We start from the raw sequence: 26,946 nt of genomic DNA, 5'->3' as shown, positions 1-26,946 counted from the left end.
TGCAGGGCGTGGGAAGGAAAGGATGTTGCAAAAATCCCCCTCCCCACCCCACTCTTGGGCAAGGTGGCATTTGCCAGTTCTCTCTGAGCTACTCAAAAGTTCCGCTTCTGTTCTCTGTTAGAAGCTGGTGAATTTCACCCCCGGTTGGGAGCTTGCTTGCTTGACAGTTTGCTGCGGCTCCCTTGATTGGCATGCTGTTGTTTGAATCCTTAACACGGGCTAGGGGATAGAGTCAGCCTTGACACCTTGAAAACACCTGACTTAGAAAGGCAGGTGCGGTTCAGTCAGTTGTGGAGAGCCTGAACCAGCTTTTGCTCTTTGCAGGTGCAACTATGGAGTTACCTATTGCACTGTGTAAATGGTCCCAGGGAGAGTTCCTTGTTGGATAGGCAGAGGAGAGAAGTTAGGGCTGCCTGGGTGGGATCCTAAATTCCCCTTGTCCTGATAGGGCTGCTGTATTTTTTGTAGAGCTGCACTGTTGCATTGACTAAAGGAACGACCCTCCCCCAAATATCTGGCAGAATAAAAAAACTGAATAGAATTTAATAAAATTACTACTTACCTACTCTTATCTTATGTATGCTGGCATGGCTAGTACATTTCACTGCTTAGGATTGCTTCTCTTGTTCCTTAATCCGATTGGTAACCTTTTTTGGTTTTTCTAAAATGTCTTTACTACACTGCAGAAAAAAACAACTTTCTACTTTTTTTCCACATGGGGAGACCCAGTTGTTATCTTTGGAATTAGATATGAGTCTGGCTTCATAGTTCCCTTATATTTTCTCCACTGGGTTCTGTAAATCATTTTCCTTAAAGCAAGTAGAATAACCACTGCGCCAAGGTGGCGCAGTGGTTAAATGCAGCACTGCAGGCTACTGCTAGATCAGCAGTTCAGCGGTTCAAATCTCACCGGCTCAGGGTTGACTCAGCCTTCCATCCTTCCGAGGTGGGTAAAATGAGGACCCAGATTGTTGGGGGCAATATGCTGACTCTCTGTAAACCGCTTAGAGAGGCCTGAAGGCCTATGAAGCGGTATATAAGTCTACTGCTATTGCTATTGCTATTGCTATTTGTTCAAGCAGAACCCAAAATATTTCCTCGGGTGGAGCGTTTTTCAGTCGTTATCTCGGAGTTAATCTGTGGTTTATTGCGCTATAATTTGTTCTCTAGGCTCGGAAACATGGAGAGTCTTTCTACAGCAAACACCATCTTTGCCCTGGACCTCTTCAAGCAGCTTTGTGCAGAAGATCCTACCAAGAACTTGTTTTTTTCACCTTTGAGTATATCTTCGGCACTGCTGATGGTCTTGTTGGGGGCCAAAGGCAATACAGAAGCTCAGATGTCAAAGGTATATCAAGATATATTTTAACAAAATGAGAAAAGGGGGGGTTGGCTAGGTGGTGGTCCCTATCCTTGATAGCCAATTATGACAATATCTAATTTATTTATTAAATTTAAGTGCAGCCCATTTTTCAACTCTTAAGTGACTAAAGAATAAATAGGAAATCCAAAGCTGGGGAGTTGGGAGATGGACTTAGAACCTTGGTTGTGGCACATGCTGGGGCTTCAATCCAGGATACCCGTAGCATTCTTTTATTTTTTTCAAATTTATAGCCTGCCCAGAGTCATTGGGAATTTTTAAAAAATGCAAAATACAATAAAAATTGAAAAGAAGAAAAGGGTACAGGCCTCTGCAACACCTTAGCAGCCCTTGAAGAGCATTCGGAGACTTCAGCTTATCCAGAATGCAGCCGCGCGAGCGATTGTGGGTGCACCTCGGTACACCCACGTTACACCTATCCTCCGCGAGCTGCACTGGCTGCCTGTTGGACTCCGGACGCGCTTCAAGGTGCTAGTCGTTACTTTGAAAGCCCTACATGGTATCGGACCTGGGTACTTAAGAGACCGCCTCCTGCCAATTACCTCCCTACGACCAATTAGATCCCACAGATTAGGCCTCCTCCAAATACCATCAGCTGGCCAATGTCGACTGTCGACCCCTCAGGGTGGGGGGCTTCTCTGTGGCTGCTCTGGCCCTCTGGAACAATCTCCCCGTGGAGATTCGGATCCTCACCACCCTTCAAGCTTTCCTCAAAGCCGTCAAGACCTGGCTGTTCCGGTAGGCCTGGGGCTGATGAGTTCCCCATTGCTGTGACTGTTGTGTTGTTTTTAATCTGTTTTGTGTATCTTGTTTTCTGTCTTGTTTGTTTCTTGTGTTTCCCCCCTCCCCACTTGTTTGTTAGTCGCCCTGAGTCCCTCGGGAATAGGGCGGCATACAAGTATAATAAACATCAACATCAACAGAATCCCCCGAAGGTACATGCTTTTTAGCTCTGTACCTGCAGATAAAAACAGTTTTCCAAGGTCTATTTAAAGGATGACATTGTCAGGGGAACTTGGACCTCTGATGGAAAAAGACTCCAGAGGGCAAGTATGATCAAGAAGGCAAAACATGGTACTAAATACGAGACCTGGAGCAACTCTGTCATATCCTATTGAAACAATGGGAGGAAGGTGGCCGTGGAGTTACGTGCCATGAAGATGTTATAGGTGCAATCAACCTTGAATATCATCCAGGCCCTTACGGATAAATTGCACAGTTGGCAAAGCCAACCTGCCTATATTGCTCCATTCTGGACCAGCTGCAATGTCTGAATAGCCTTCAAGAGCAGCTCCGAGAGGTGCTCTTTGCAGCAGCCCATCTGTGAGGGAACAATGGAGTGAGTAACCAAGAAGAAGGGATTCCCCGTCCAGGAAAAAGGTGTGGTTTGTGCACCAGACAAATCTAAAAGCACACACACACCCCACAAAGCCACTGCTGACACCTGCAGTGACTATTGAGTCCAAGAAGACCCGAAATCATGCAGAGGTTCTGCCCAAGAGAGCTCCACCCCAGGGGTGGGTTGCTGCCGGTTTTACTACCAGTTTGCAAGCCACGCATGTGTGCTGTTTAATATAAATTATTTGCACGTGCACAGAATAATTTACAGTGAACTGCGCACACACAGTCACTAAAAACCAAAATGATGGTGTCCCAGCAGCAGCGAGGAAACCAGTTCAGGGGTTTCCAAGCCTGTGTCACTGCCGGTTCTGCAACCCAGGCCTGAATTCCGCTACCGGTTCGGCCGAACCAGGAGCAATCCATTTTTGCTCTACCCCATTCAGACTTAAAGTTGGAAAGTTCTGATGCCAAAAGAACCAGAAACATGTAATCACCCAGTCTTGACAGGATCGAGCTTAATTCCTGGCCATCCAAATCCCTGTCATGTCGGGCACTGGGAAATGACCTTGATATTGTCCACCTCATGCCAATCTTCCTTGAAGCATTCAGAATATAAGGAAACATTCTGGTGTTGTTTCTAGCCTAATCTTTATTGCCCTGCTTTCAGAAACTGCCTCTCCAGGTAACCCTTATTACCACTGTAACAACTAAGGCGAAGCGCCCATCGACCTGAGTGACATTGAGTTGGTCACGCCCACATGACCACCAAGCCCCACCTACCCAGCTGGTCATTAGGGCAGAGAACCGGTTGGTAAATTATTTGAATCCCACCACTGATCTGCAGGTCAAAAGTTAGCTACAAATTATATGGGGAGACCATTTGTGAGTTTTTTCCAAGGCTTGCTGTTGCTGCATTACATTTTGAATTGATTTTAAACACAACTTGATTATCCCTATATCTCTTGTAGGTGCTCTCTGTATCCAAAGATGGAGAGGTTCACCCAAAATTTGAGAAACTGATTTCTGAAATCAACAAACCAGGGACCAATTATATCCTCAGCCTAGCCAATCGGCTCTTTGGAGAAACATCATACGATTTTCTTGCAGTAAGTTTCGTGCGTGCTAAAGAATTGGCTGAAAATAGCCGTAAATGTTCTCTTGTGTTCTAATGTTTGTTTATCTCAATGCAATTGCAGTTTTGCTCTAAAAGGTATCTAATGCTTCTATAGCTATACTTGGTCTATTGAGAAATCTGAAAGGGGAATTAAAAGGCCAATTGTACCAGACGAAACTAGAACAATGTTAGAAAGTAAAATAACAATGATGGAGCTAACAGAGGCACTTAAAAAACAAAACAATGGGAAAGCTCGAGGACCAGATGGACTACCTGTGGAATTCTACAGAACATTTGAAGAAACATTGACCCTCCCACTCCTACAAGTCATGAATGAAGTGATGTCTGAGAGCAAAATACCAAAGTCATGGTCAGAAGCGTATATCACACTACTACCCAAGGAAGAGACTGATCTAACACAAATCAAGAATTATAGACCAATCTCTTTATTAAATTCAGACTACAAGCTATTTGCATCTATACTAGCTGAGAGACTTAAAAATATTTAAATGGCTTCATCCACTCAGATCAAAATGGCTTTTTACGTAAAAGACAAATTAAAGACAATATGAGAATGATTTTGAATACCTTGGAATACTATGAGGCTCATCCTGAAAAACAAATGGCACTGATGTTCCTCGATGCGCAGAGGGCCTTTGACAATGTGAATTGGCAATTTATGTTTTTGCAACTGGAGCAGATGAATTTTGGCAAGAAATTCACTCAAACTATACGAATGATATACCAGAAACAAGCAGCAAAGATAATGGTAAATGGAGAACTAACAGATCCGATTGAAATAAAGAGAGGTACAAGACAAGGCTGCCCACTATCACCACTACTCTTTGTCCTAACACTAGAGGTCTTAAACAGAAAGATCAGAGAAGAAGAAGAAATAAGAGGAATGAAAATTAAGAGAGAAGAGTATAAAACATAACAATACCAAAACAAGAAGAAGAAGTTATCCGAAAAATAATGGACTGTGCTGAAATGAGTAAATTGACATTTGAAATTAGAGAGCAAGAGGATGAACAATTTTATAAGATATGGGATTTGTTTTATCGGTGGCTAGGGGGGAAAAAAAACTTTGGAAATGAAAAATGATATACTTATGCCTTAATTGAAGAAAGTAAATGATGATATAATTATGCTGTGAAATAATCTAACAATGACACAATGAAGAATTAATATAAGGTCTGGGGATATAATGTATAAGGTTAAGAACTTATTATAATGATATTTCGCTGCTGATAAGCAATTCTAATAGGGGAACAAATGAAAACTGGTATATATAGGCAGCAACGCTTTGTTGAAAAATGAAGGAATAAGATCTCTGTTTGAAGGTATGAAATGCAAGGTTAACAATAAATAGAAGTATACTTTCTGGGGGAAAATAATGCTAATGTTAACTGAATATATATTGTAGAATGAAAATGAGGCCTTTAGTTATATTAAATGAAATATTTGAGACGGTAAATATTATTTGAAGATGCAGATGTTAAAACACTTGTAACCAAACGACATGCTGCATGTGATGATGGGTTTTCTTTTCTTTTTTTTCTTTCCCCCCCCCTTTTTTTTTAAACCCTAGGTTATTGTGGTGTCTATTAAATATACAACAGAGAGATACGGGATGTGTGTATGGGGGGAAACGTAGTAGGGATGCACCTGTGATCAAATGACATATTGTATGGGATGATGGGGGTTTTTTTCTTTTCCTTTTTTTTCCCTTTTCCCTTTGCCTCTTTTTTCTATTGTTATGTGATTATGTTGTCTATGTAATAAAAAATAAAATTATAATTAAAATAAATAAATAAATAAAAGGCCAATTGCTTTTACTGGGAATGCTACAGGGACACCCAGTAAGATTTTATTATCCTAAATATAGAACTCTCAAGAAAAGGCAAAATAGAACCGTGTGACCAATCATTGCCAGATATATTCTTGAATAAACAAAGTGTATTAACTATCCAATGGCACTGGCTGCCTTGTAAGGTATATTCAGCCTAATAAGTAAGGTTTTCCGATTGTTCGTAGAAAAATGAGACAGAATCAATTCTTGTTTTTATTACTGCTTCTGTTACTGAGATATCGTTGTTTCTTAAGTCCTTTATAGGATCCACTGAGAAATTCTACCATGCAAGTCTGGAAAAACTTAACTTCAAACAAGCTTCAGAAGATTCAAGAAAACATATAAATGCCTGGGTAGCAGAGAAAACCTCCGGTAAGAATGATAATAGGGTTAATTAGCAGCTGTTAAGTAAGGCATGCAATATTGTGTGTGCATGTGAGAGAGACAGATAAGGTAGGCAAACCCACGTTAGTTAACCATCACTTGATACTTAGAAGCCCATCAAACCTCAGATGAAATTCCAGCCATGAATAGATTATTGGTTTTATTGATGGACACATCCGAGCATATTTCCGTTATTTAACTTCCCTGTATGTGTGTGGTAACCTTACTAATGACATAAGATGGGCAACTATAGAAATATTAAGGGAGGGAGGATGGGTGGATAGAGGTTGGACTGGCCCTGAGGAAGCAAAAGCTATCGTCCATCCTCAGTCAGATGAGCTCTCTGGATGATTGCCTTGAGCTCCTGAAAGAGAATCAAGATAGAAATATAATAATTAAATAAAAATGGCTTCATTTTGGCTTACCTACAAACATGTCCATGATTTATTAAATTTACTAAGTTATTTGTAGATAGATAGATAGATAGATAGATAGATAGATAGATAGATAGATAGATAGATAGATAGATAGATTGATAGATGATAGATGATAGATGATAGATGATAGATGATAGATAGATAGATAGATAGATAGATGATAGATAGATAGATGATAGATAGATGATAGAGAGATAGAGATAGATAGATAAATAGATAGATCTATCTTTAGAAACAATACATCTTACAAGTGGGTTCCTAAGAATTTTTTGTGCAATATTATGCATATAAAAGTATTTATCAATTAAAAAAGTTTTTTTTTAACTTTCAAAAAGGAAAAATTCAGGATCTGCTTCTCCCTGGAACAATTGGTTCGGGTACAAAACTGGTTTTGGTGAATGCTATCTATTTCAAGGGGAACTGGGCAGATGAGTTTGAAAAAAATCAAACAAAGGAAAAGCCATTCTGGATCAACAAGGTATTGATTTATCAACACAGTAAAGGAGGCATTCTGAATATTTGAAATTGTGTTATTTTGTATGTATCTGAAGCAAGTGTGGAATTAATCTGAAACATTCCTATAGCAAAAGAAATTGATTAGTCCTTAACATTTTATTGATCTTCGTGGAAACGGATGAATCATGATAAATCCTCTTTGAGTCCTTCAGACTTTGTATGTAGCGTAGCAATTCAGACTTTTCAGTCATTGAAACTTTCTAGTTTAGCACCATTCCCACTCATTCTATGTGGTTAACCCCAATAACTGCGGAGTGATTAGTGAATCTATTTGCTGAGCTGATGGCTCTCTTATGTATCATCACCTGGAAGTATTCGATTGAGGAGGAAAAGGAACAATATGTTTCTGTGTTGCTCTCCACAAAGAAGGATAGTTTTGATATTATAAACATCTGTTCATTTGAGAAAACTGCTGATTAAAACCACTCACCTGTGCTTCATTGCAACTAGACATAAAGATCTCTTTTTTTTCATCTTTTCTCATCTTTCTTACTATCTTCTCCTACTGGTTTCTTATGACTTATCAATTGTTTGTAACTTATGATTAATGATTGTAAGTTTGATTTATGACCTGTGACCTATTGCATTATGCTGCTTATATGTACACCGTGAGCTTATACACCGGCGACAAATTCCTTGTGTCGGATCACGCTTAGCCAATAAAGAATTCTATTCTAATTTGATTTTAAAGTCAAAGCAAAAGATGAAAGCTTTAAGGTGGGGGAGGGAGCGGGGGGGGGGGACCAAGACTGAATATGTGATAGAATTATTTCCTATTTATTTGAAAGATTTCTTCTAACATTCATTTTCCCCACTTGTAGAATGAAAAGAAAACAGTGCAGATGATGTTCAAGAAAGAATACTACAACTATGCCCACATATCAGCCTCTCGGATTTCCATTCTTGAGATTCCATATGTTGGTGATGAGTTGAGCATGATCATTCTGCTCCCCAATGAGATTGAAGATAACTCTACTGGATTGGAAAAGGTGAGTTTTTCTTTCATGAAGCAGAATTTAGGCCATTGTTTAATTAAGCCAATTAAACAAAGATAATGATAGGTCCTCAGTATAAAATTGTAGATTGGAGAAAAGGGATAGAGCGACATATTCTACATTGGGGTTATCCTTCTTGCGTTAGGAGGTTGGAATACAATAGTCAAAAGTTAAATTCAGAAGAGAATTTAAGCCCTTGTCCATCTGAAAACATCTCTGATACTAACTGTACACTGTGCTTTTTAATACGGGAGTTTGGCTTTCTGCAATTGCGGTTAGTGTTATTGGGTTGGCTTCAGCGGTGGGTTTCAAAAAATTGTTGGAACCTCTTCTGTAGGTGTGGCCTCCTTTGTGGGAGTGGTTTGCCACCCATGTGACCGGATGGGAGTGGCTTGCCACCCATGTGACCGGCTATGAAATTATGAATTAGTACTTAGGTCGGTCTAAGTAGCTATTCAGAAACTCTGGCATTGAAGCATGCAAGTCTTATAGCTGTCAACAAGATCCTTTCCAGTGGTGGGCTTCAAAAAATTTTGGAAGCTCTTCTGTAGGTGTGGCCTGCTTTCCGGTCCACTGGTGGGACCTCTTCTAACCGGTTCGGTAGATTTGATGAACCGGTTCTACCGAATAGGTGCGAACTGGTAGGAACCCACCTCTGGTTGGCTTGTATTTCCCCCTATTTCGAAAAGATGCAAAAAAAATCTCAAATGCAGAAGCTAACGCAGTTATGTCTAATATCATTGGATACCCAATGTTCTTCCACTGATGGAATAGGCGATTGATAAGATTACCAGTAGTATGCAGTAGTTCTTCTGACAGTACAAGGGATTCATTAAGAACTAGTTGTTTGAGACAGATTATGCCAGCATTGTATCATCTTCTCTAGCTGCCCCAAACAAAGAATTGTCTGAATATTGTCTGAAATAAACCAAGTCCTGTGGCGTCCACCTCCAAAGTATGATTTGGATGAGACCTGTCTGGAAAAGAATTTTCTCAGAAATATCTCTCAGCTACATCCTTTGCTTTTCCATAGGAACCAGTTTAATGTCCATTCTTGTTTTTTTGACATTAGCCAAACTCATGTTCTGCACATTCACAGGGTAATTTTAGCTCTGATAATTATATATTAGTGAGCGTTCAAAATTATGACACTGCTGAAAAAAAACCTGGTCCTCATACTTACAACTGTCATATCATCAGGTTATATGTTCATGTGATTGCAGGTTGGGTACCTAGCAAACAACTCACATTTACAACTGGTTGTAGTGTCCTGCAATCACATGGTCATGATTTGTAACCTTTTATGCCAAATTTCCAGCAAAAAACATCACACTTGGGACAACCAGAAATTCTTAAATGTGATGATTCTCTCAACATCCATCATAAAAATTATAAAATTGGGTCCAGCTTGACTTACGACCACAGTGACTTACAACAGAAATTTTTATCCCAGTGGTTGTGATCATAAGTTGAAGACTACCCGTAGCTACTATTTTAGCAGCCCTTTTGATTTATATTCTTTGGTTACATCTTTGTATTTGTCCTTATCTGTGTTTTACTGAAAATTCTAGCTATGCTGTAACTTAGAGGTTTTGCAATTAAGAAAATCAATATAAAAAATTCAACTATTAAAATTGACAAAGATGACAAACTGACATCAGATGATATATATATTTGTTGCAATTTGAAGAGGAAAGTTTAGATTGGAAAAAAATATATATGGAATGCTAGCTAAAGTAAATTGGGTCATTGAGATACCTTTATGAAAGTCTTTATGAGCACATAAGGAAGTTGAAATTTCTCCTATTTCACTTGAAAGGTAATATAGAAAATAGTGTTACAGGTATTATGAAAAGTGTGGGTGTTATCCATAGCTAATTGATCTTTTGATTTCAAATGGCAAAATATTAGAACCGAGGTGGCGCAGTGGTTAGGGTGCAGTACTGCAGGCCACTTCAGCTGACTGTTATCTGCAGTTCAGCGGTTCTAATCTCACCGGCTCAAGGTTGACTCAGCCTTCCATCCTTCCGAGGTGGGTGAAATGAGGACCTGGATTGTTGGGGGCAATATGCTGACTCTGTAAACCGCTTAGAGAGGGCTGAAAGCCCTATGAAGTGGTATATAAGTCTAACTGCTATTGCTATTGCTATTAATCTTTATATTTCATGTAGGATGACAATAATTTCAATTTTATCAAAGTAATCGGCATTTATATGTCTAAAAATGGGGGATTTACATACATTTGCTTCTTTTTCTTCGCAAAGGTTCAGAATACCTTTACTGCTCTCTAACAATGCTCTGTATTTGATAAAAGTCAGTAGAAGCTTCCTGTCACTATTAAGAAAACAGGTACCAATATGGTTTTAAATAAAGTCTACCCTATTGTTGCCACTTTAAATTATCTTTTCTAAAGTTCTAGAAGGAGATAGAAGAATTGACAACTGCTTGTAAAGATTCATATTTTTGTATCACTGCGTCGTATTTCTTCTGCCAGAGTGAAATTATCAGGGTTCATCCTTGTGTCACGTAACCATGAATTCCTTTCTCCTTTATTGCTTTTCATCTTATTTTAGCTGGAGAGAGAAATTACGCATGAGAAACTCATGGACTGGATCAATCCAAAGAATATGTTACCAGAAAAAATTGAACTCTCCTTTCCCAAATTTAAACTGGAAGAAAAATACGACCTGAAGCCTGTTCTGAAAAGAATGGGAATGACGGATGCATTTAATGAGGGCAAGGCAGACTTCTCTGGAATGTCAACTAACAAGGATTTAATCATCTCTGAAGTTGTCCACAAATCATTCATAGAAGTCAATGAAGAAGGCACGGAGGCAGCTGCGGCCACTGCTCTCCGCCTGAAGGGATGTGGAATGTTTCCGGTGCCAGTGCCACAATTCAAAGCTGACCATCCCTTCCTCTTTTTTATTATTCAGCGAGCTACAAAGAGCATCCTGTTCTTTGGTAGGTGTTGTTCTCCGTAATAGGTGCATTCTGCCCATGTTGATTAAATGCCTTAACTCCTCAAATTTCTTTATAAGCCACTTTCCCAAGAACTTTCATCAACACACATTTCTTTTTCTCTGTATTCGGGGTATACGTCCTTCTAGTCATATGGAGAGCAGAGGTGGTGCAGTGGTTAGGGTGCAGTACTGCAGGCCACTTCAGCTGACTGTTATCTGCAGTTCAGCGGTTCTAATCTCACCGGCTCAAGGTTGACTCAGCCTTCCATCCTTCCGAGGTGGGTGAAATGAGGACCCAGACTGTTGGGGGCAATATGCTGACTCTGTAAACCGCTTAGAGAGGGCTGAAAGCCCTTTGAAACGGTATATAAGTCTAACAGCTATTGCTATTGCTATATTCAATTGTAATACTTTCTTTCCAGGGTAGAATTATCTTTAATGAATTCAAGGAAATAATTTTAATAGAAGGTTCCAGTGCTTTGATTAATAGATAAATCCTGCACAGTTGCGTTGAGATGTATGGGAATTTGGTACATGGGGAAGAAGTGATTAAGCATGAATCAAGGTTTCGCAACATACATGTATCTGCCTTATATACCTTTCCATCTAAGGATATGTGTTAAATCAGTAAATTCATGGTTTGTTATTTTTGTGATGTCATGGCTAGCCATGGATGTCCCTGCTGAGCTTATAATAACTAGTGTAAACAGTGCTAGAATGAAGACATATAACACATTTTTGCTGGTTATAAATAAGAATGCATAGAGAAATATGAATCCTATCTTGGAACTCAAATGTACGGATCATTTAATCAAGTAATTTTATTGAATGCAATTCAATTATCTATAAAAGATATTTACCTTATTACGGCTCTTTGACGCAGAGTTTCATGTATTTACAAATGAAATAAAAGCATTTGATTGTTGCTGTCAAATTTATTATCAGCTAGTGTGGTGAAAGAACATTGTATTACTGAGCTCTTGTATCACTGAAATTGATTAAATTTACACACTTTGAACCTTCCTTTATTAACATTTCTTGCAATGGGATGAGATCACACAATATACTAAGCCAAAACTAAACAAACCACTTAACGTGCATGAAAATGACAAATATGTTGAAAGATTTATTTATTATAGCTGATGTTAATCTAGTTCTAAACAAAAGCAGGGATTTTATCTTGCATAATTGTAAAGAGAGAGTTAATTAAACAAAGATAATATTTCAGTATTTCAACAGTCACAGAATGATCAGCTTTATCATATCCTGTAGAAAGGACAAATACACGGATTTTCTTTGCTGCTATAATCAATTTTTCCTCCTCCAAGACACTTGCATACCAAAAATAGCTTTTCCATTTCAGGGTTTACTTTTTCAGATATGGGATTGTGGAACTCTGCATCCAAAATACTCCTCACAATGATACCAGGATATATTTGAAAGTGCCATCGGGGGTCCACCTCCACTTTGCTCAGCTGCCCTCCAGCCGCCATTATCCAGCCTCATGGACTGGAGTAGAGTACAAGGCAAAGTGCAGAAGGAGAAAGCATCAACATATTTGGGGTGTTGTGTTGAGCCTCCCCAATGCAAAAAGTGACCCTAACAGATGGCTGTCCAGTCTCTTCTTGAAAGCCTCCAGTGGTGAAGTTCCCACAACTTCTGAAGGCTGATCAGTTGGATGGTTGTCTTCACTGTCAGAAAATTTCTCCTTATTTCTTTGCTGAATTTCTCCTTGATCAGTTTCCATCAGGGGTGGGTTCCTGCCAGTTCTAAGCTCTTCTATAGAAGAGGTTCCACAAATCTGCTGTGATGCTTAGAACTGGTTCCAACTCCCTCCCCCACCCATCCGCACCACGCTTCACCTGCCCACCGCTCACTGATTGGCTGGCTCACCAATCACCCCCGCCCACCTCTAAGACTCCTATCTAAACCTTAAAGTCTTAAAGCTGTCAACTTTGAACACCCCTGGGGGTTTTTTCCTAAAGGGTTGGGGTGCAAAGGTCTTGTAACTTGACAGCTTTAAAACTTGCACACTTCAATGTCAGTTCCTGAGCCAACATGACTGGAGGAAGAACTCTCGGAGTTAAAATCCACAAAGTCTTCAAGCTATCAAGTTTGAACACCCATGGGTTTTTTTCCTAAAGGGTTAGGGGTGCAAGGGTCTTGTAACTTGACAGTTTTAAGACTTGCGTGCTTCAAATGCCAGAGTTTCTGAGTCCAATTTTGGTTGCTAAGCAAGAGCATTGTCAAGTGAATTTCACCACATTTTATAAGTTAGCCACGCCCAGCCAGTCACATGACTGCCAAGCCACTCCCACTCGGTCACATGGCTGGCAAGCCACTCCCACCCAGTCACATGGCTGACAAGACACTCCCACAAAGCAGACCACACCTACCGAAGAGGTTCTAAAAAATTTTGAAACCCACTACTGGTTTCCATCCATTGTTCCTTGTCTGGCCTTCAGGTGTTTTGGAAAATAGCTTGACCCCCTCCTCTCTGTGGCAGCCCCTCAAGTATTGGAACACTCCTATCAAGTGTCCCCTGGTCCTTCTCTTCACTAGACTAGCCATACCCAGTTCCTGTAACCGTTCTTCATATATGTTTTGGCCTCCAGTCACCTTTGTTGCTCTTCTCTGCACTCATTCTAGAGTCCACATCTTTTTTATAGTTTGGTGACCAAAACTTGATGCAGTATTCTAGGTCAGTCAGTTACAAATCCAACTGATCTATCCTACTTTTTTCTAGCTTACTAAGAAGTAGGTTGTGGAATTCCTTGCTGAATACTTTGCTGTTGTGGCCCAGCAGAAGCCGTTGGAGCTGCCACCAGACTCCAACAGCGAGAGGCCCTATGAGTCAGCTCTGGAGGATGTAGAGGACCCTGGACAGGGTTCCGACTCCAAGAAGGGCACAGAGAGGCTGGTTGGCCACCAGGATGCGCCTGAGGCTTGGACCAGTGGCGAGGAGACAATTGAGGGTGATCCGGAGGTCATGCATTGGAGCAGTGGGGAGGAGCCAAGGGAGTTGTTCCTGGACGCCTAGCACCAAAGAACTAATAGGCGTCAGGAACAGTTGTGCAGTTACAGGAGATAATTGCACTCAGCTGGTGGTAATTAGGCTCCTCTCAAGACTTTAAAAGGAATGATTGTGCACACGCCCCTTTTGCAGGATTTAACGTATTCACTAAAGTTGGAGAACTTTTCGTGGCTAGCTTGGCAGGCTGGATTGCTGCCAAGGTTGTCTGTGCTGGATTGCTGCCAAGGCCTGGACTGTGCTGGCTTGCTGCCAAGGTCCTGTCTGTGTGTCAATAAATCCTTGCAGTATCTTTGTCACGGTGTGCTTTAGTGTAGGACGAGTGGGGTCAGACCACCTTGCTAAAGTCTTAAGTATACTTCATCCACAGCCCTTTGCTGGTCTACTAATTTAGTCACCATGTCAAAGAATGAAATCAGATTGGCTTGGCTTGATCTGTTTTTAACAAAGCTGCTGGCTTCTAGTTATTACTTTACTCATTTCTAGATGTTTGCATATCTGTTTTTTGATCATTTTTTCCAGTATATTCCCAGGTATTAGTATTAGGGTGATTGGTCTGTAGTTTCCTGGGTCTGTTTTTACCCCCATTTTTTGGAAGATGGGAACCACATCAGCTCTTTTCCAGCCCTCTGGTGGTTCCCCAATGCTCCAGGATCTCTGAAAGAGATGATACAGTGGTTCTCAGATGACATCTGTCAATTCCTTTGGAACTCTGGGATGTAATCTGTCAGGTCCCAGTGATTTAAATTCATCACCATCAGACAGGTGTTCTCTCACCATTTTTTTCTTATTTTAATATATTTCCAGTCCGTGTTTTACAGTTGTTTTTGGTGGGTGGATCTATAGTTTCTTTTTGCATGAAAACGGATGCAAAGAATGAGATAAGCAGCTCTGCTTTCTCTCTGCTGCCTGTTACTTCCTTTAGCAGACTGACTGTTTCCTTGATTTTTTTCCCCTCTTGTTATTTATACGTTGTACTGAGGACCTATCATTATCTTTGTTTAATTGACTCTCACATTACAATTATGCAAGATAAAATCCCTGCTTTTGTTTAGAACTAGATTAACATCAGCTATAATAAATAAATCTTTCAACATATTTGTCATTTTCATGCATGTTAAGTGGTTTATTTAGTTTTGGCTTAGTATATTGTGTGATCTCATCCTATTGCAAGAAATGTTAATAAATGAAGGTTCAAAGTGTGTAAATTTAATCAATTTCAGTGATACAAGAGCTCAGTAATACAATGTTCTCTCACCACACTAGCTGATAATAAATTTGACAGCAACAATCAAATGCTTTTATTTCATTTCTAAATACATGAAACTCTGCGTCAAAGTAAAAGCCGTAATAAGGTAAATATCTTTTATAGATAATTGAATTGCATTCAATAAAATTACTTGATTAAATGATCCGTACATTTGAGTTCCAAGATAGGATTCATATTTCTCTATTGCATTCTTATTTAGAACCAGCAAAAATGTGTTATATGTCTTCATTCTAGCACTGTTTACACCAGTTATTATAAGCTCAGCAGGGACATCCATGGCTAGCCATGACATCAGAAAAATAACAAACCATGAATTGACTGTACGGTAACACATATCATTAGATGGAAAGGTATATAAGGCAGATACATGTATGTTGCGAAACCTTGATTCATGCTTAGTCACTTCTTCCCCACGTACCAAATTCCCATACATCTCAACGCAACTGTGCAGGATTTATCTATTAATCAGAGCACTGGAACCTTCTATTAAAATTATTTCCTTGAATTCATTAAAGATAATTCTACCCTGGAAAGAAAGTATTACAATTGAATATAGCAATAGCAATAGCTGTTAGACTTATATACCGCTTCATAGGGCTTTCAGCCCTCTCTAAGCGGTTTAGAGAGTCAGCATATCGCCCCCACAGTCCGGGTCCTCATTTTACCCACCTTGGAAGGATGGAAGGCTGAGTCAACCTTGAGCCGGTGAGATTTGAACCGCTGAACTGCAGATAACAGTCAGCTGAAGTGGCTGCAATACTGCACTCTACCCACTGCGCCACCTCGGCTCTCCATATGACTAGAAGGAGGTATACCCCAAATACAGAGAAAAACAAATGTGTGTTGATGAAAGTTTTTGGGAAAGTGGCTTATAAAGAAATTTGAGGAGTTAAGGCATTTAATCAACATGGGCAGAATGCACCTATTACGGAGAACAACACCTACCAAAGAACAGGATGCTCTTTGTAGCTCGCTGAATAATAAAAAAGAGGAAGGGATGGTCAGCTTTGAATTGTGGCACTGGCACCGGAAACATTGAACATCCCTCCATTTCCAGATCAGTGGCCGCAGCTGCCTCCGTGCCTTCTTCATTGACTTCTATGAATGATTTGTGGACAACTTCAGAGATGACTAAATCCTTGTTAGTTGACATTCCAGAGAAGTCTGCCTTGCCCACATCAAATGCATCCGTCATTCCCATGCTTTTCAGAACAGGATTCAGGTGGTATTTCTCTTCCAGTTTAAATTTGGGAAAGGAGAGTTCAATTTCTCTTGGGAACATATTCTCTGGATTGATCCAGTCCATGAGTTTCTCATGCGTAATTTCTCTCTCCAGCTAAAATAAGATGAAAAGCATTAAAGGAGAAAGGAATTCATGGTTACGTGACACAGTGATGAACCCTGATAATTTCACTCTGGCAGAAGAAATACGACGCAGTGATAGAAAAATATGAATCTTTACAAGCAGTTGTCAATTCTTCCATCTCCTTCTAGAACTTTAGAAAAGATAATTTAAAGTGACAACAATAAGGTAGACCTTATTTAACACCATATTGGTACCTGCTTTCTTAATAGTCACAGGAAGCTTCTACTGACTTTTATCAAATACAGAGCATTGGTAGAGAGCAGTAAAGGTATTCTGAAGCTTTGCGAAGAAAAAGAAGCAAACGTATGTAAATCCTCAATTTTTAGACATATAAATGCCGATTACTTTGATAAAATTGAAATTATTGTCATCCTACATAAAATATAAAGATTAATAGCAATAGCAATAGCAGTTAGACTTATATACCGCTTCATAGGGCTTTCAGCCCTCTCTAAGCGGTTTACAGAGTCAGCATATTGCCCCCAACAACAATCCGGGTCCTCATTTCACCCACCTCGGAAGGATGGAAGGCTGAGTCAACCTTGAGCCGGTGAGATTTGAACTGCCGAACTGCAGATAACAGTCAGCTGAGAGATATTTCTGAGAAAATTCTGAGAAGATGATACAATGCTGGCATAATCTGTCTCAAACAACTAGTTCTTAATGAATCCCTTGTACTGTCAGAAGTACTACTGCATACTACTGGTAATCTTATCCATCGCCTATTCCATCAGTGGAAGAACATTGTGTATCCAATGATATTAGACATAACTGCGTTAGCTTGTGCATTTGAGATTTCTTTTTTGCATCTTTTCGAAATAGGGGGAAGTACAAGCCAACCAGAGGTGGGTTCCTACCAGTTCGCACCTATTCGGTAGAACCGGTTCATCAAATCTACCGAACCGGTTAGAAGAGGTTCCACCAGTGGACCCGGAAAGCAGGCCACACCTACAGAAGAGGTTCCAAAGATTTTTGAAACCCACCACTGGAAAGGATCTTGTTGACAGCTATAAGACTTGCATGCTTCAATGCCAGAGTTTCTGAATAGCTACTTAGACCGACCTAAGTACTAATTCATAATTTCATAGCCGGTCACATGGGTGGCAAGCCACTCCCACAAAGGAGGCCACACCCACAGAGTAGGTTCCAACAATTTTTGAAACCCACCGCTGAAGCCAACCCAATAACACTAACCGCAATTGCAGAAAGCCAAACTCCCGTATTAAAAAGCACAGTGTACAGTTAGTATCAGAGATGTTTTCAGATGGACAAGGGCTTAAATTCTCTTCTGAATTTAACTTTTGACTATTGTATTCCAACCTCCTAACGCAAGAAGGATAACCCCAATGTAGAATATGTCACTCTATCCCTTTTCTCCAATCTACAATTTTATACTGAGGACCCATCATTACCTTTGTTTAATTGGCTTAATTAAACAATGGCCTAAATTCTGCTTCATGAAAGAAAAACTCACCTTTTCCAATCCAGTAGAGTTATCTTCAATCTCATCGGGGAGCAGAATGATCATGCTCAACTCATCACCAACATATGGAATCTCAAGAATGGAAATCCGAGAGGCTGATATGTGGGCATAGTTGTATTTGGCTTTCTTGAACATCATTTGCACTGTTTTCTTTTCATTCTACAAGTGGGGAAAATGAATGTTAGAAGAAATCTTTCAAATAAATAGGAAATAATTCTATCACATATTCAGTCTTGGTCTCCCCCGCTCCTCCACCCACCTTAAAGCTTTCATCTTTTGCTTTGACTTTAAAATCAAATTAGAATAGAATTCTTTATTGGCTAAGCGTCATCCGACACAAGGAATTTGTTGCCGGTGTATAAGCTCGCGGTGTACATATAAGCAGCATAATGTAATAGGTCACAGGTCATAAATCAAACTTACAATCATTAATCATAAGTTACAAACAATTGGTAAGTCATAAGAAACCAGTAGGAAAAGATAGTAAGAAAGATGAGAAAAGATGGGAAAAAAAGATCTTTATGTCTAGTTGCAATGAAGCACAGGTGAGTGGTTTTAATCAGCAGTTTTCTCAAATGAACAGATGTTTATAGTATCAAAACTATCCTTCTTTGTGGAGAGCAACACAGAAACATATTGTTCCTGTTCCTCCTCAGTCGAATACTTCCAGGTGATGAAACATAAGAGAGCCATCAGCTCAGCAAATAGATTCACTAATCACTCCGCAGTTATTGTGGTTAATGAGTGGGAATGGTGCTAAACTAGAAAGTTTCAATGACTGAAAAGTCTGAATTGCTAAGCTACATACAGAGTCTGAAGGACTGAAAGAGGATTTATCATGATTCATCCGTTTCCACGAAGATCAATAAAATGTTAAGGACTAAGCAATTTCTTTTGCTACAGAAATGTTTCAGATTAATTCTACACTTGCTTCAGATACATACAAAATAACACAATTTCAAATATTCAGAATGTCTCCTTTACTGTGTCGATAAATGAATACCTTGTTAATCCAGAATGGCTTTTCCTGTGTTTGATTTTTGTCAAAGTCATCTGCCCAATTCCCCTTGAAATAGATAGCATTCACCAAAACCAGTTTTGTACCCGAACCAATTGTTCCATGGACAAGCAGATTCTGAATTTTTCCTTTTTGAAAGTTAAAAAAAAACTTTTTAAATTGATAAATACTTTTATATGCATAATATTGCACAAAAAATTCTTAGGAACCCATTTGTAAGATGTATTGTTTCTAAACATAGATTTATCTATTTATCTATCTATCTATCTATCTATCTATCTATCTATCTATCTATCTATCTATCTATCTACAAATAACTTACTAAATTTAATAAATCATGGACATGTTTGTAGGTAAGCCAAAATGAAGCCATTTTTATTTAATTATTATATTTCTATCTTGATTCTCTTTCAGGAGCTCAAGGCAATCATCCAGAGAGCTGATCTGACTGAGGATGGACGATAGCTTTTGCTTCCTCAGGGCCAGTCCAACCTCTATCCACCCATCCTCCCTCCCTTAATATTTCTATAGTTGCCCATCTTATGTCATTAGTAAGGTTACCACACACATACAGGAAATATGCTCGGATGTGTCCATCAATAAAACCAATAATCTATTCATGGCTGGAATTTCATCTGAGGTTTGATGGGCTTCTAAGTATCAAGTGATGGTTAACTAACGTGGGTTTGCCTACCTTATCTGTCTCTCTCACATACACACACAATATTGCATGCCTTACTTAACAGCTGCTAATTAACCCTATTATCATTCTTACCTGAGGTTTTCTCTGCTACCCAGGCATTTATATGTTTTCTTGAATCTTCTGAAGCTTGTTTGAAGTTAAGTTTTTCCAGACTTGCATGGTAGAATTTCTCAGTGGATTCTATAAAGGACTTAAGAAACAACGATATCTCAGTAACAGAAGCAGTAATAAAAAGAAGAATTGATTCTGTCTCATTTTTCTACGAACTAACAATCGGAAAACCTTACTTATTAGGCTGAATATACCTTACAAGGCAGCCAGTGCCATTGGATAGTTAATACACTTTGTTTATTCAAGAATATATCTGGCAATGATTGGTCACACGGTTCTATTTTGCCTTTTCTTGAGAGTTCTATATTTAGGATAACAAAATCTTACTGGGTGTCCCTGTAGCATTCCCAGTAAAAGCAATTGGCCTTTTAATTCCCCCTTCAGATTTCTCAATAGACCAAGTATAGCTATAGAAGCATTAGATACCTTCTAGAGCAAAACTGCAATTGCAACGAGATAAACAAACATTAGAAAACAAGAGAACATTTATGGCTATTTTCAGCCAATTCTTTAGCACGCACGAAACTTACTGCAAGAAAATCGTATGATGTTTCTCCAAAGAGCCGATTGGCTAGGCTGAGGATATAATTGGCCCCTGGTTTGTTGATTTCAGAAATCAGTTTCTCAAATTTTTGGTGAACCTCTCCATCTTTGGATACAGAGAGCACCTACAAGAGATATAGGGATAATCAAGTTGTGTTTAAAATCAATTCAAAATGTAATGCAGCAACAGCAAGCCTTGGAAAAAACTTACAAATGGTCTCCCCATATAATTTGTAGCTAACTTTTGACCTGCAGATCAGTGGTGGGATTCAAATAATTTACCAACTGGTTCTCTGCCCTAATGACCAGCTGGGTAGGCGGGGCTTGGTGGTCATGTGATCATGTGGGCGTGGCCAAGTCAATGTCACTCAGGTCGATGGGCGCTTCGCCTTAGCTGTTACAATGCAATAAGGGTTACCTGGAGAGGCAGTTTCTGTAAGCGGGGCAATAAAGATTAAACTAGGAAGACCACCAGAATGTTTCCTTACAGGATTATCCCTGTAAAGTGGGAAAAAACAAATGAGATTTCTTCCAACAACTGATTATCCGAACTGCTTAGTAAGTTACCAACCGGTTCTCCCGAATAGGTGCGAACCGGCTGAATCCCACCACTGCTGTAGATGTATATAGCTTTTTAAGTTAATAGCTGACCAGATCTAGGCTTCAAAGCTAAACAGAGTTGAATCTACTTAGTATTTGGGTAATGTCTGAACCACAGGCTTGGAGAGTAGAAGGGGAAAAAACCCTTTCTTAAAGGAAACCATTTCCTCACAATTGGTATGGAAATTCATATATTATCCCTAAAATCCCTAAAAGTAAAGCTTGACTTGACTTTTATATATTTGAAATATACTTTTTTATTTTCCATTTTCATAACATACAATCACATGTGTACTATTACATAGCCAGTATGCTATTGTATTAAGTAGTAATTACATCAGTTCCTCTTGTCATCCACGCCCAGAAAGATAAAAACCCATTGTTAGCTCTTCTGCTCTCCATACATCTCTTTCTTCTACCTCTCTCCTACCTCCTTTCTTCCCTCCATCATCCTTTTCTACTCTACTTCCCCTTCCTTTCTCCTTCTCCTCTCTCTTCATTCCACTCCTCCTTATCCTCCTCATCTTCCCCCCTGACCCTCTCTCCTATCCCTCTCTTCCCATCTTTCTTCTCTCCTCTGTTTCCCACTCTTCCTCTCATTGGTGTATTTCCGCTTTTGAGCAAACTCCAATCTATGTTGGTGGTATTTATGCTTCCATATCAATATACTTAACATATCCTAGTTTTTTTTTTAAAGAGAAGACAGTATACATGTGCAATCATATTACATTCAAATCTAATGCCCTTTGTCAAGCCTAACATTCATCCCTCCCTCCCCCCCCAACCCCCCCCACCAGCCTTCCCTACCTCGACTTCCCAGAACCCATACACAGTATAAATCTTTAACAAAAACAGTCTAAAATATATTGGAAAAAAGAATAGAAAATTGATAACATCTTTACATTGAACTTAGCTCCTCCTTGCTAGGCTAACTTTAAACAATTTATATCATCCCTGATCTTAATCATAAGCTACAGCTTGACTGTATATATTTGGACTTCACAAGTTTGAAAGTCCTAGTCATTGATCTCCTTTGAAAATCAATTTGAGGGACAAGCAAGAGAGATTTTCAGAAATGGCCCTTTCTTGGAAAAGAAGGTTTTTAAAGCACAAGGTGTTTGCCTCCGTGCATAAAGTGTTTTTTTAAAAGGCAGAAGGGAACCTTCTTGTAGCTACTTTTACTCTTTCTATAAACTTTTGAGCACATTTATTTGAAAAATGGGCTGCACTTAAATTCAATAAATAAATTAGATATTGTCATAATTGGCTATCAAGGATGGGGACCACCACCTAGCCAACCCCCCCTTTTCTCGTTTTGTTAAAATATATCTTGATATACCTTTGACATCTGAGCTTCTGTATTGCCTTTGGCCCCCAACAAGACCATCAGCAGTGCCGAAGATATACTCAAAGGAGAAAAAAACAAGTTCTTGGTAGGATCTTTTGCACAAAGCTGCTTGAAGAGGTCCAGGGCAAAGGTGGTGTTTGCTGTAGAAAGACTCTCCATGTTTCCGAGCCTAGAGAACAAATTAAAGCGCAATAAGCCACAGATTAACTCCGAGATAATGACTGAAAAACGCTCCACCCGAGGAAATATTTTGGGTTCTGCTTGAACAAATTATTCTACTTGCTTTAAGGAAAATGATTTACAGAACCCAGTGGAGAAAATATAAAGGAACTATGAAGCCAGACTCATATATAATTCCAAAGATATCAACTGGGTCTCCCTATGTGGGAAAAAAGTAGAATGTTGTTTTTTTCTGCAGTGTAGTAAAGACATTTTAGAAAAATCAAAAAAGGTTACCAATCGGATTAAGAGAAGCAATCCTAAGCAGTGAAATGTACTAGCCATGCCAGCATACATAAGATAAGAGTAGGAAAGTAGTAAGTTTATTAAATTCTATACAGTTTTTTTTATTCTGCCAGATATTTGGGGGAGGGTTGTTCCTTTAGTCAATGCAACAGTGCAGCTCTACAAAAAATACAGCAGCCCTATCAGGACAAGGGGAATTTAGGATCCCACCCAGGCAGCCCTAACATCTCTCCTCTGCCTATCCAACAAGGAACTCGCCCTGGGACGATTTACACAGTGCAGAGCTGTTAGTAAAAATAAATTTGAATCTCACCACTGCTCCCAACCAAGGGAGCCACAGCAAACTATCCCACCGGGCGCTTTATGTCAATCCCACTCGGGGGCACCTGCAGGGACAGGAGAGAGAGAGAGAGAGAGAGAGTAAAACACGCAATGGCCCTACCTGGGGACGGGGCAGGGAGTATTCTGGGCTGCTAGCAGCCTTACTAAGAGGCGTCTCTGGCTGGGGAGAAACGCCGGCGCAGCTCCAAGAAGTCCAGGAGAAGCAAAAGGATTGAATGTCGAGTTTCTTCCCAGCCTGCGTTGAATCCACCACCTAACTGCGCTCAAGGAGGCGGGCGGGTTGGAAACCCTTCGGCGGGGAAGGAGGAAGGTCGGCAGAGGAATCCAGGCTGTGGGTCGCCCTTCCAGGATGAGCGGTTCGGGTTTCGCCGTCCCTTTAAAAGGGAACCTCCAGGGCGGGGGCTCCCCGTCTCAGGCGAAGCTTGCCTAACCCCTTTGCACCGAGCTTGGGCAGGGATGGCTAGCAGGGAAACTTTGTTCCACGGTTCCTTGGAAATTTGTAATTGAAATTGGCAAAGGGAATTGGCAAGGGAAATGCTGAGAGATTCTCCAAAGTGTTGCGGTTTGTACATGATGCCCTCCTTTTATTAATCCCACTGTCCAGACGCCAGCAATAAGGTTTGGATTAAACTAAGCTAAACCTGGTGACTCCTGGCTAGAGACCAAATGCAGGGCTATTGGTTGATTGATTGATTTTGGTTTGTCATCCATGTATGACAAAATAAGTATAAGTATGGGTTTAGTGACCAAAGTTACAATGGCATTGAAAAAAGTGACTGATGACCATTTTTCACACTTAGCGACCATTTTCACACTTAGCCACCTTTGCAACATCCTCATGGTCACACGATCAAAATTTTGATGTTTGGCAACAGATTTGTATTTGTAAATTGTAGTTATGTTGAAATAAAAAGAAATTACAATACTATTTTTGCATTGTATGAAAATTTTTGTTTCTCCGTATAAAATTTTTAATCAACACCCCCCCCCCCCGGGTCAAAGGTGTCCCTCTTTACCAATCTGAAAATCTGGTCACCATATAAGCATATAGCTCAGTCATTAAATCGCCATTCTCTGTCTTCTTTCTCGATACTGCAAATCTACACTTCTCCGAGGACCCTTTCTGCAAATTCAGAGAGCCTATCAAAATAATCAACATGGACAGTTTTTAGGGAAAGTTATCACATGAGCTTATTTAAATAATTGGAAAATACAGTGCGAAGTAATTGTGTGGAAACAGGGACCAATATTTTTATTTTCATTCGAAAACCTATGGTACTGCTAGGGATAAATGCAAGAAGTAAACAACAATTTCAGCTCTTCCAAATTTCTCACTCCCTACTTATTCCTTTGTTAATTAGAATTTGTTCCTACTAAATAATAAAAGAAGTCTACTTACGTACTTATGCTACCACTATGCGATTTAAATTTTTTTAGCCGTTGGAAATATGAGACATAACATTTGGATACCTTATGATAGATAGATAGATAGATAGATAGATAGATAGATAGATAGATAGATAGATAGATAGATAGATAGATAGATAGATAGATAGATAATAGATAGATAGGGATAGATGATACATAGTTATATTTGGATTCTGATGCATATTTATTGCTAGGGATAATGCAAGAAGTGAACAACAATTTCTCACTCCCTACTTATTCCTTTGTTAATAGAATTTGTTCCTACTAAATAATAAAAGAAGTCCATTTATGTACTTATGCTACCAATATGCGATTTAAAAATTTATAGTTGTGGGAAATACGGGACATAACATTTGGATACCTTATGATAGATAGATAGATAGATAGATAGATAGATAGATAGATAGATAGATAGATAGATAGATAGATAGATAGATAGATGATGGATAGATAGATAGATAGATAGATAGATAGATAGATAGATAGATAGATAGATGGATAGATAGTTATATTTGGATTCTGATGCATATTTATTGTTGTGAATGCTTTTGCTAGGGATAATGCAAGAAGTGAACAACAATTTCTCACTCCCTACTAATTCCATTGTTAATAGAATTTGTTCCTACTAAATAATAAAAGAAGTCCATTTATGTACTTATGCTACCAGTATGCGATTTAAAAATTTCTAGTCGTGGGAAATATGGGACAGAACATTTGGATACCTTATGATAGATAGATAGATAGATAGATAGATAGATAGATAGATAGATAGATAGATAGATAGATAGATAGATAGATAGATAGATAGATAGATAGATAGATAGAGATAGATAGATGATAGATGATAGATAGATAGATAGATAGATAGATAGATAGATAGAGATAGATAGATAGATAGATAGATGATAGATAGATAGATAGAGATAGATAGATAGATAGATGATAGATAGATAGATAGATAGATAGATAGATAGATAGATAGATAGATATAGATAGATAGATAGATAGATAATAGATAGTTATATTTGGATTCTGATGCATATTTATTGTTGTGAATGCTTTTGCTAGGGGTAATGCAAGAACAACAATTTCAGCTCTTCCAAATTTCTCACTCCCTACTAATTCCATTGTTAATAGAATTTGTTCCTACTAAATAATAAAAGAAGTCTATTTATGTACTTATGCTAACAGGATGCGATTTAAAAATTTCTAGTCGTGGGAAATATGGGACAGAACATTTGGATACCTTATGATCAAACCAAGAGCCAAGGTGGCGCAGTGGTTAAATGCAGCACTGCAGGCTACTGCTAGATCAGCAGGTCAGCGGTTCAAATCCCACCGGCTCAGGGTTGACTCAGCCTTCCATCCTTCCGAGGTGGGTAAAATGAGGACCCAGATTGTTGGGGGCAATATGCTGACTCTCTGTAAACCGCTTAGAGAGGCCTGAAAGGCCTATGAAGCGGTATATAAGTCTACTGCTATTGCTATTGGTTTCCGTATGCTTTTCCTTCTATACAAAATTTCTCTGCCACAGGAAATCCTCTCTTCTGACACTAGCCAGGCAAGTGAGCAGTCTCCCGGCCAGGGAGGAAGGCATTCCCGAAGACAGCGTGGCCTTGCAGCTTCCCAGCCAGGCAGGGAAGCATCTTCCCAGCCAGCATGATCATGTGGCTTTTCAGTCAGTCAGGCGAGCATCCTCCCAGCTGGTGCAGAAAATGGGGGGAAATGGAGTGGGCGAAGGAAAGTTCAAGCACAGCTGGATGCACTTGGCAGCAGGAGGGAGCATGGCATGATGGGACTCTTCTGTTCCTCCTTACCTCATGCCCGCCACTCAGTTGCCCCTTTCGCCATTGCAGCCCCACCCACCATCTCCCAGATGCCCTCACTTCACCCAAGCATTTCTTTGCCTCCCTGATTTCCAACTCTGTCGCATTTCTTGGCCATCGTGTGCAGGGAAAGAAGAGTTTGTGGGACTAAGAAAAAAAAATCCACGCCATCAGTTCCAACTTCGCGAGATCTTTTTCTTTCGTGAGAAGTTGGGATTGATTGATTGAACTTTTTTTTTTAGCCCCCACATAAAGTTTTATTTCCAGGCAGGCAAGCATGGCGGGACAGCATGGAAGGGAGCAGGGAAAGCAGGCAATCATTTATTTATTTATTTATTTTGTCTGGCCTTTAAGGGCTTTGGAAAATAGCTTGACCCCCAACTCCTCTCTGTGGCAACCCCTCAAATATTGGAAGGCTGCTCTCCTGTC

General features: G+C 39.6%; 3 protein-coding genes across 3 annotated transcripts in view; 2 read left to right on the top strand and 1 right to left on the bottom strand.

The window, feature by feature from the left end:
• The window catches only part of LOC148049295 (serpin B6-like), a 58,131-nt gene extending 47,898 nt beyond the window's left edge, over positions 1-10,233 (top strand). Inside the window, exon 7 of the transcript XR_015695695.1 lies at positions 9,939-10,233. The gene's annotated coding sequence lies outside the window, so the exon portion shown is untranslated. The remainder of the gene's footprint in view (positions 1-9,938) is intronic.
• Positions 1-11,591, top strand: part of LOC148049294 (leukocyte elastase inhibitor-like) — an 11,958-nt gene extending 367 nt beyond the window's left edge. The window contains exons 2-7 of the mRNA XM_087707547.1: positions 1,171-1,348; positions 3,691-3,828; positions 5,943-6,060; positions 6,845-6,987; positions 7,847-8,014; positions 10,594-11,591. Of these exons, the coding sequence (XP_087563673.1) occupies positions 1,181-1,348; positions 3,691-3,828; positions 5,943-6,060; positions 6,845-6,987; positions 7,847-8,014; positions 10,594-11,004 (1,146 nt within the window). The 5' untranslated portion in view covers positions 1,171-1,180 and the 3' untranslated portion in view covers positions 11,005-11,591. The remainder of the gene's footprint in view (positions 1-1,170; positions 1,349-3,690; positions 3,829-5,942; positions 6,061-6,844; positions 6,988-7,846; positions 8,015-10,593) is intronic.
• A 3,610-nt stretch (positions 11,592-15,201) lies between these two features.
• Positions 15,202-23,583, bottom strand: LOC148049293 (leukocyte elastase inhibitor-like). The gene is made up of 7 exons (XM_087707540.1): positions 23,364-23,583; positions 22,448-22,625; positions 20,496-20,633; positions 19,927-20,044; positions 19,137-19,279; positions 18,125-18,292; positions 15,202-16,620 (listed from the first exon to the last, which is right to left on the bottom strand). Exons 2-7 carry the CDS (start codon positions 22,613-22,615, stop codon positions 16,210-16,212), a joined length of 1,146 nt encoding a protein of 381 aa, XP_087563666.1. The 5' UTR covers positions 22,616-22,625; positions 23,364-23,583; the 3' UTR covers positions 15,202-16,209.
• Between the last annotated feature and the right edge of the window lie 3,363 nt (positions 23,584-26,946).

Source organism: Thamnophis sirtalis, unplaced genomic scaffold (genome assembly GCF_051295495.1).
Source record: "Thamnophis sirtalis isolate CommonGarterSnake01/CBP01778 unplaced genomic scaffold, rThaSir2_p1.2 scaffold_2, whole genome shotgun sequence".
NCBI lineage: Eukaryota > Metazoa > Chordata > Lepidosauria > Squamata > Natricidae > Thamnophis > Thamnophis sirtalis.
Note: the sequence above shows the minus strand (reverse complement) of the source record. Positions and strands in the feature narration are given on the sequence as shown.

Bases quoted from the DNA above. Each gene is read 5' to 3' on its own strand.
- LOC148049293 (XM_087707540.1), bottom strand. From the start codon at position 22,615: ATGGAGAGTCTTTCTACAGCAAACACCACCTTTGCCCTGGACCTCTTC. The intron at 20,634-22,447 runs GTATATCAAGAT...TATCTCTTGTAG, and splicing joins CAGAAGCTCAGATGTCAAAG to GTGCTCTCTGTATCCAAAGA. The intron at 20,045-20,495 runs GTAAGTTTCGTG...TTGTTTCTTAAG, and splicing joins CATCATACGATTTTCTTGCA to TCCTTTATAGAATCCACTGA.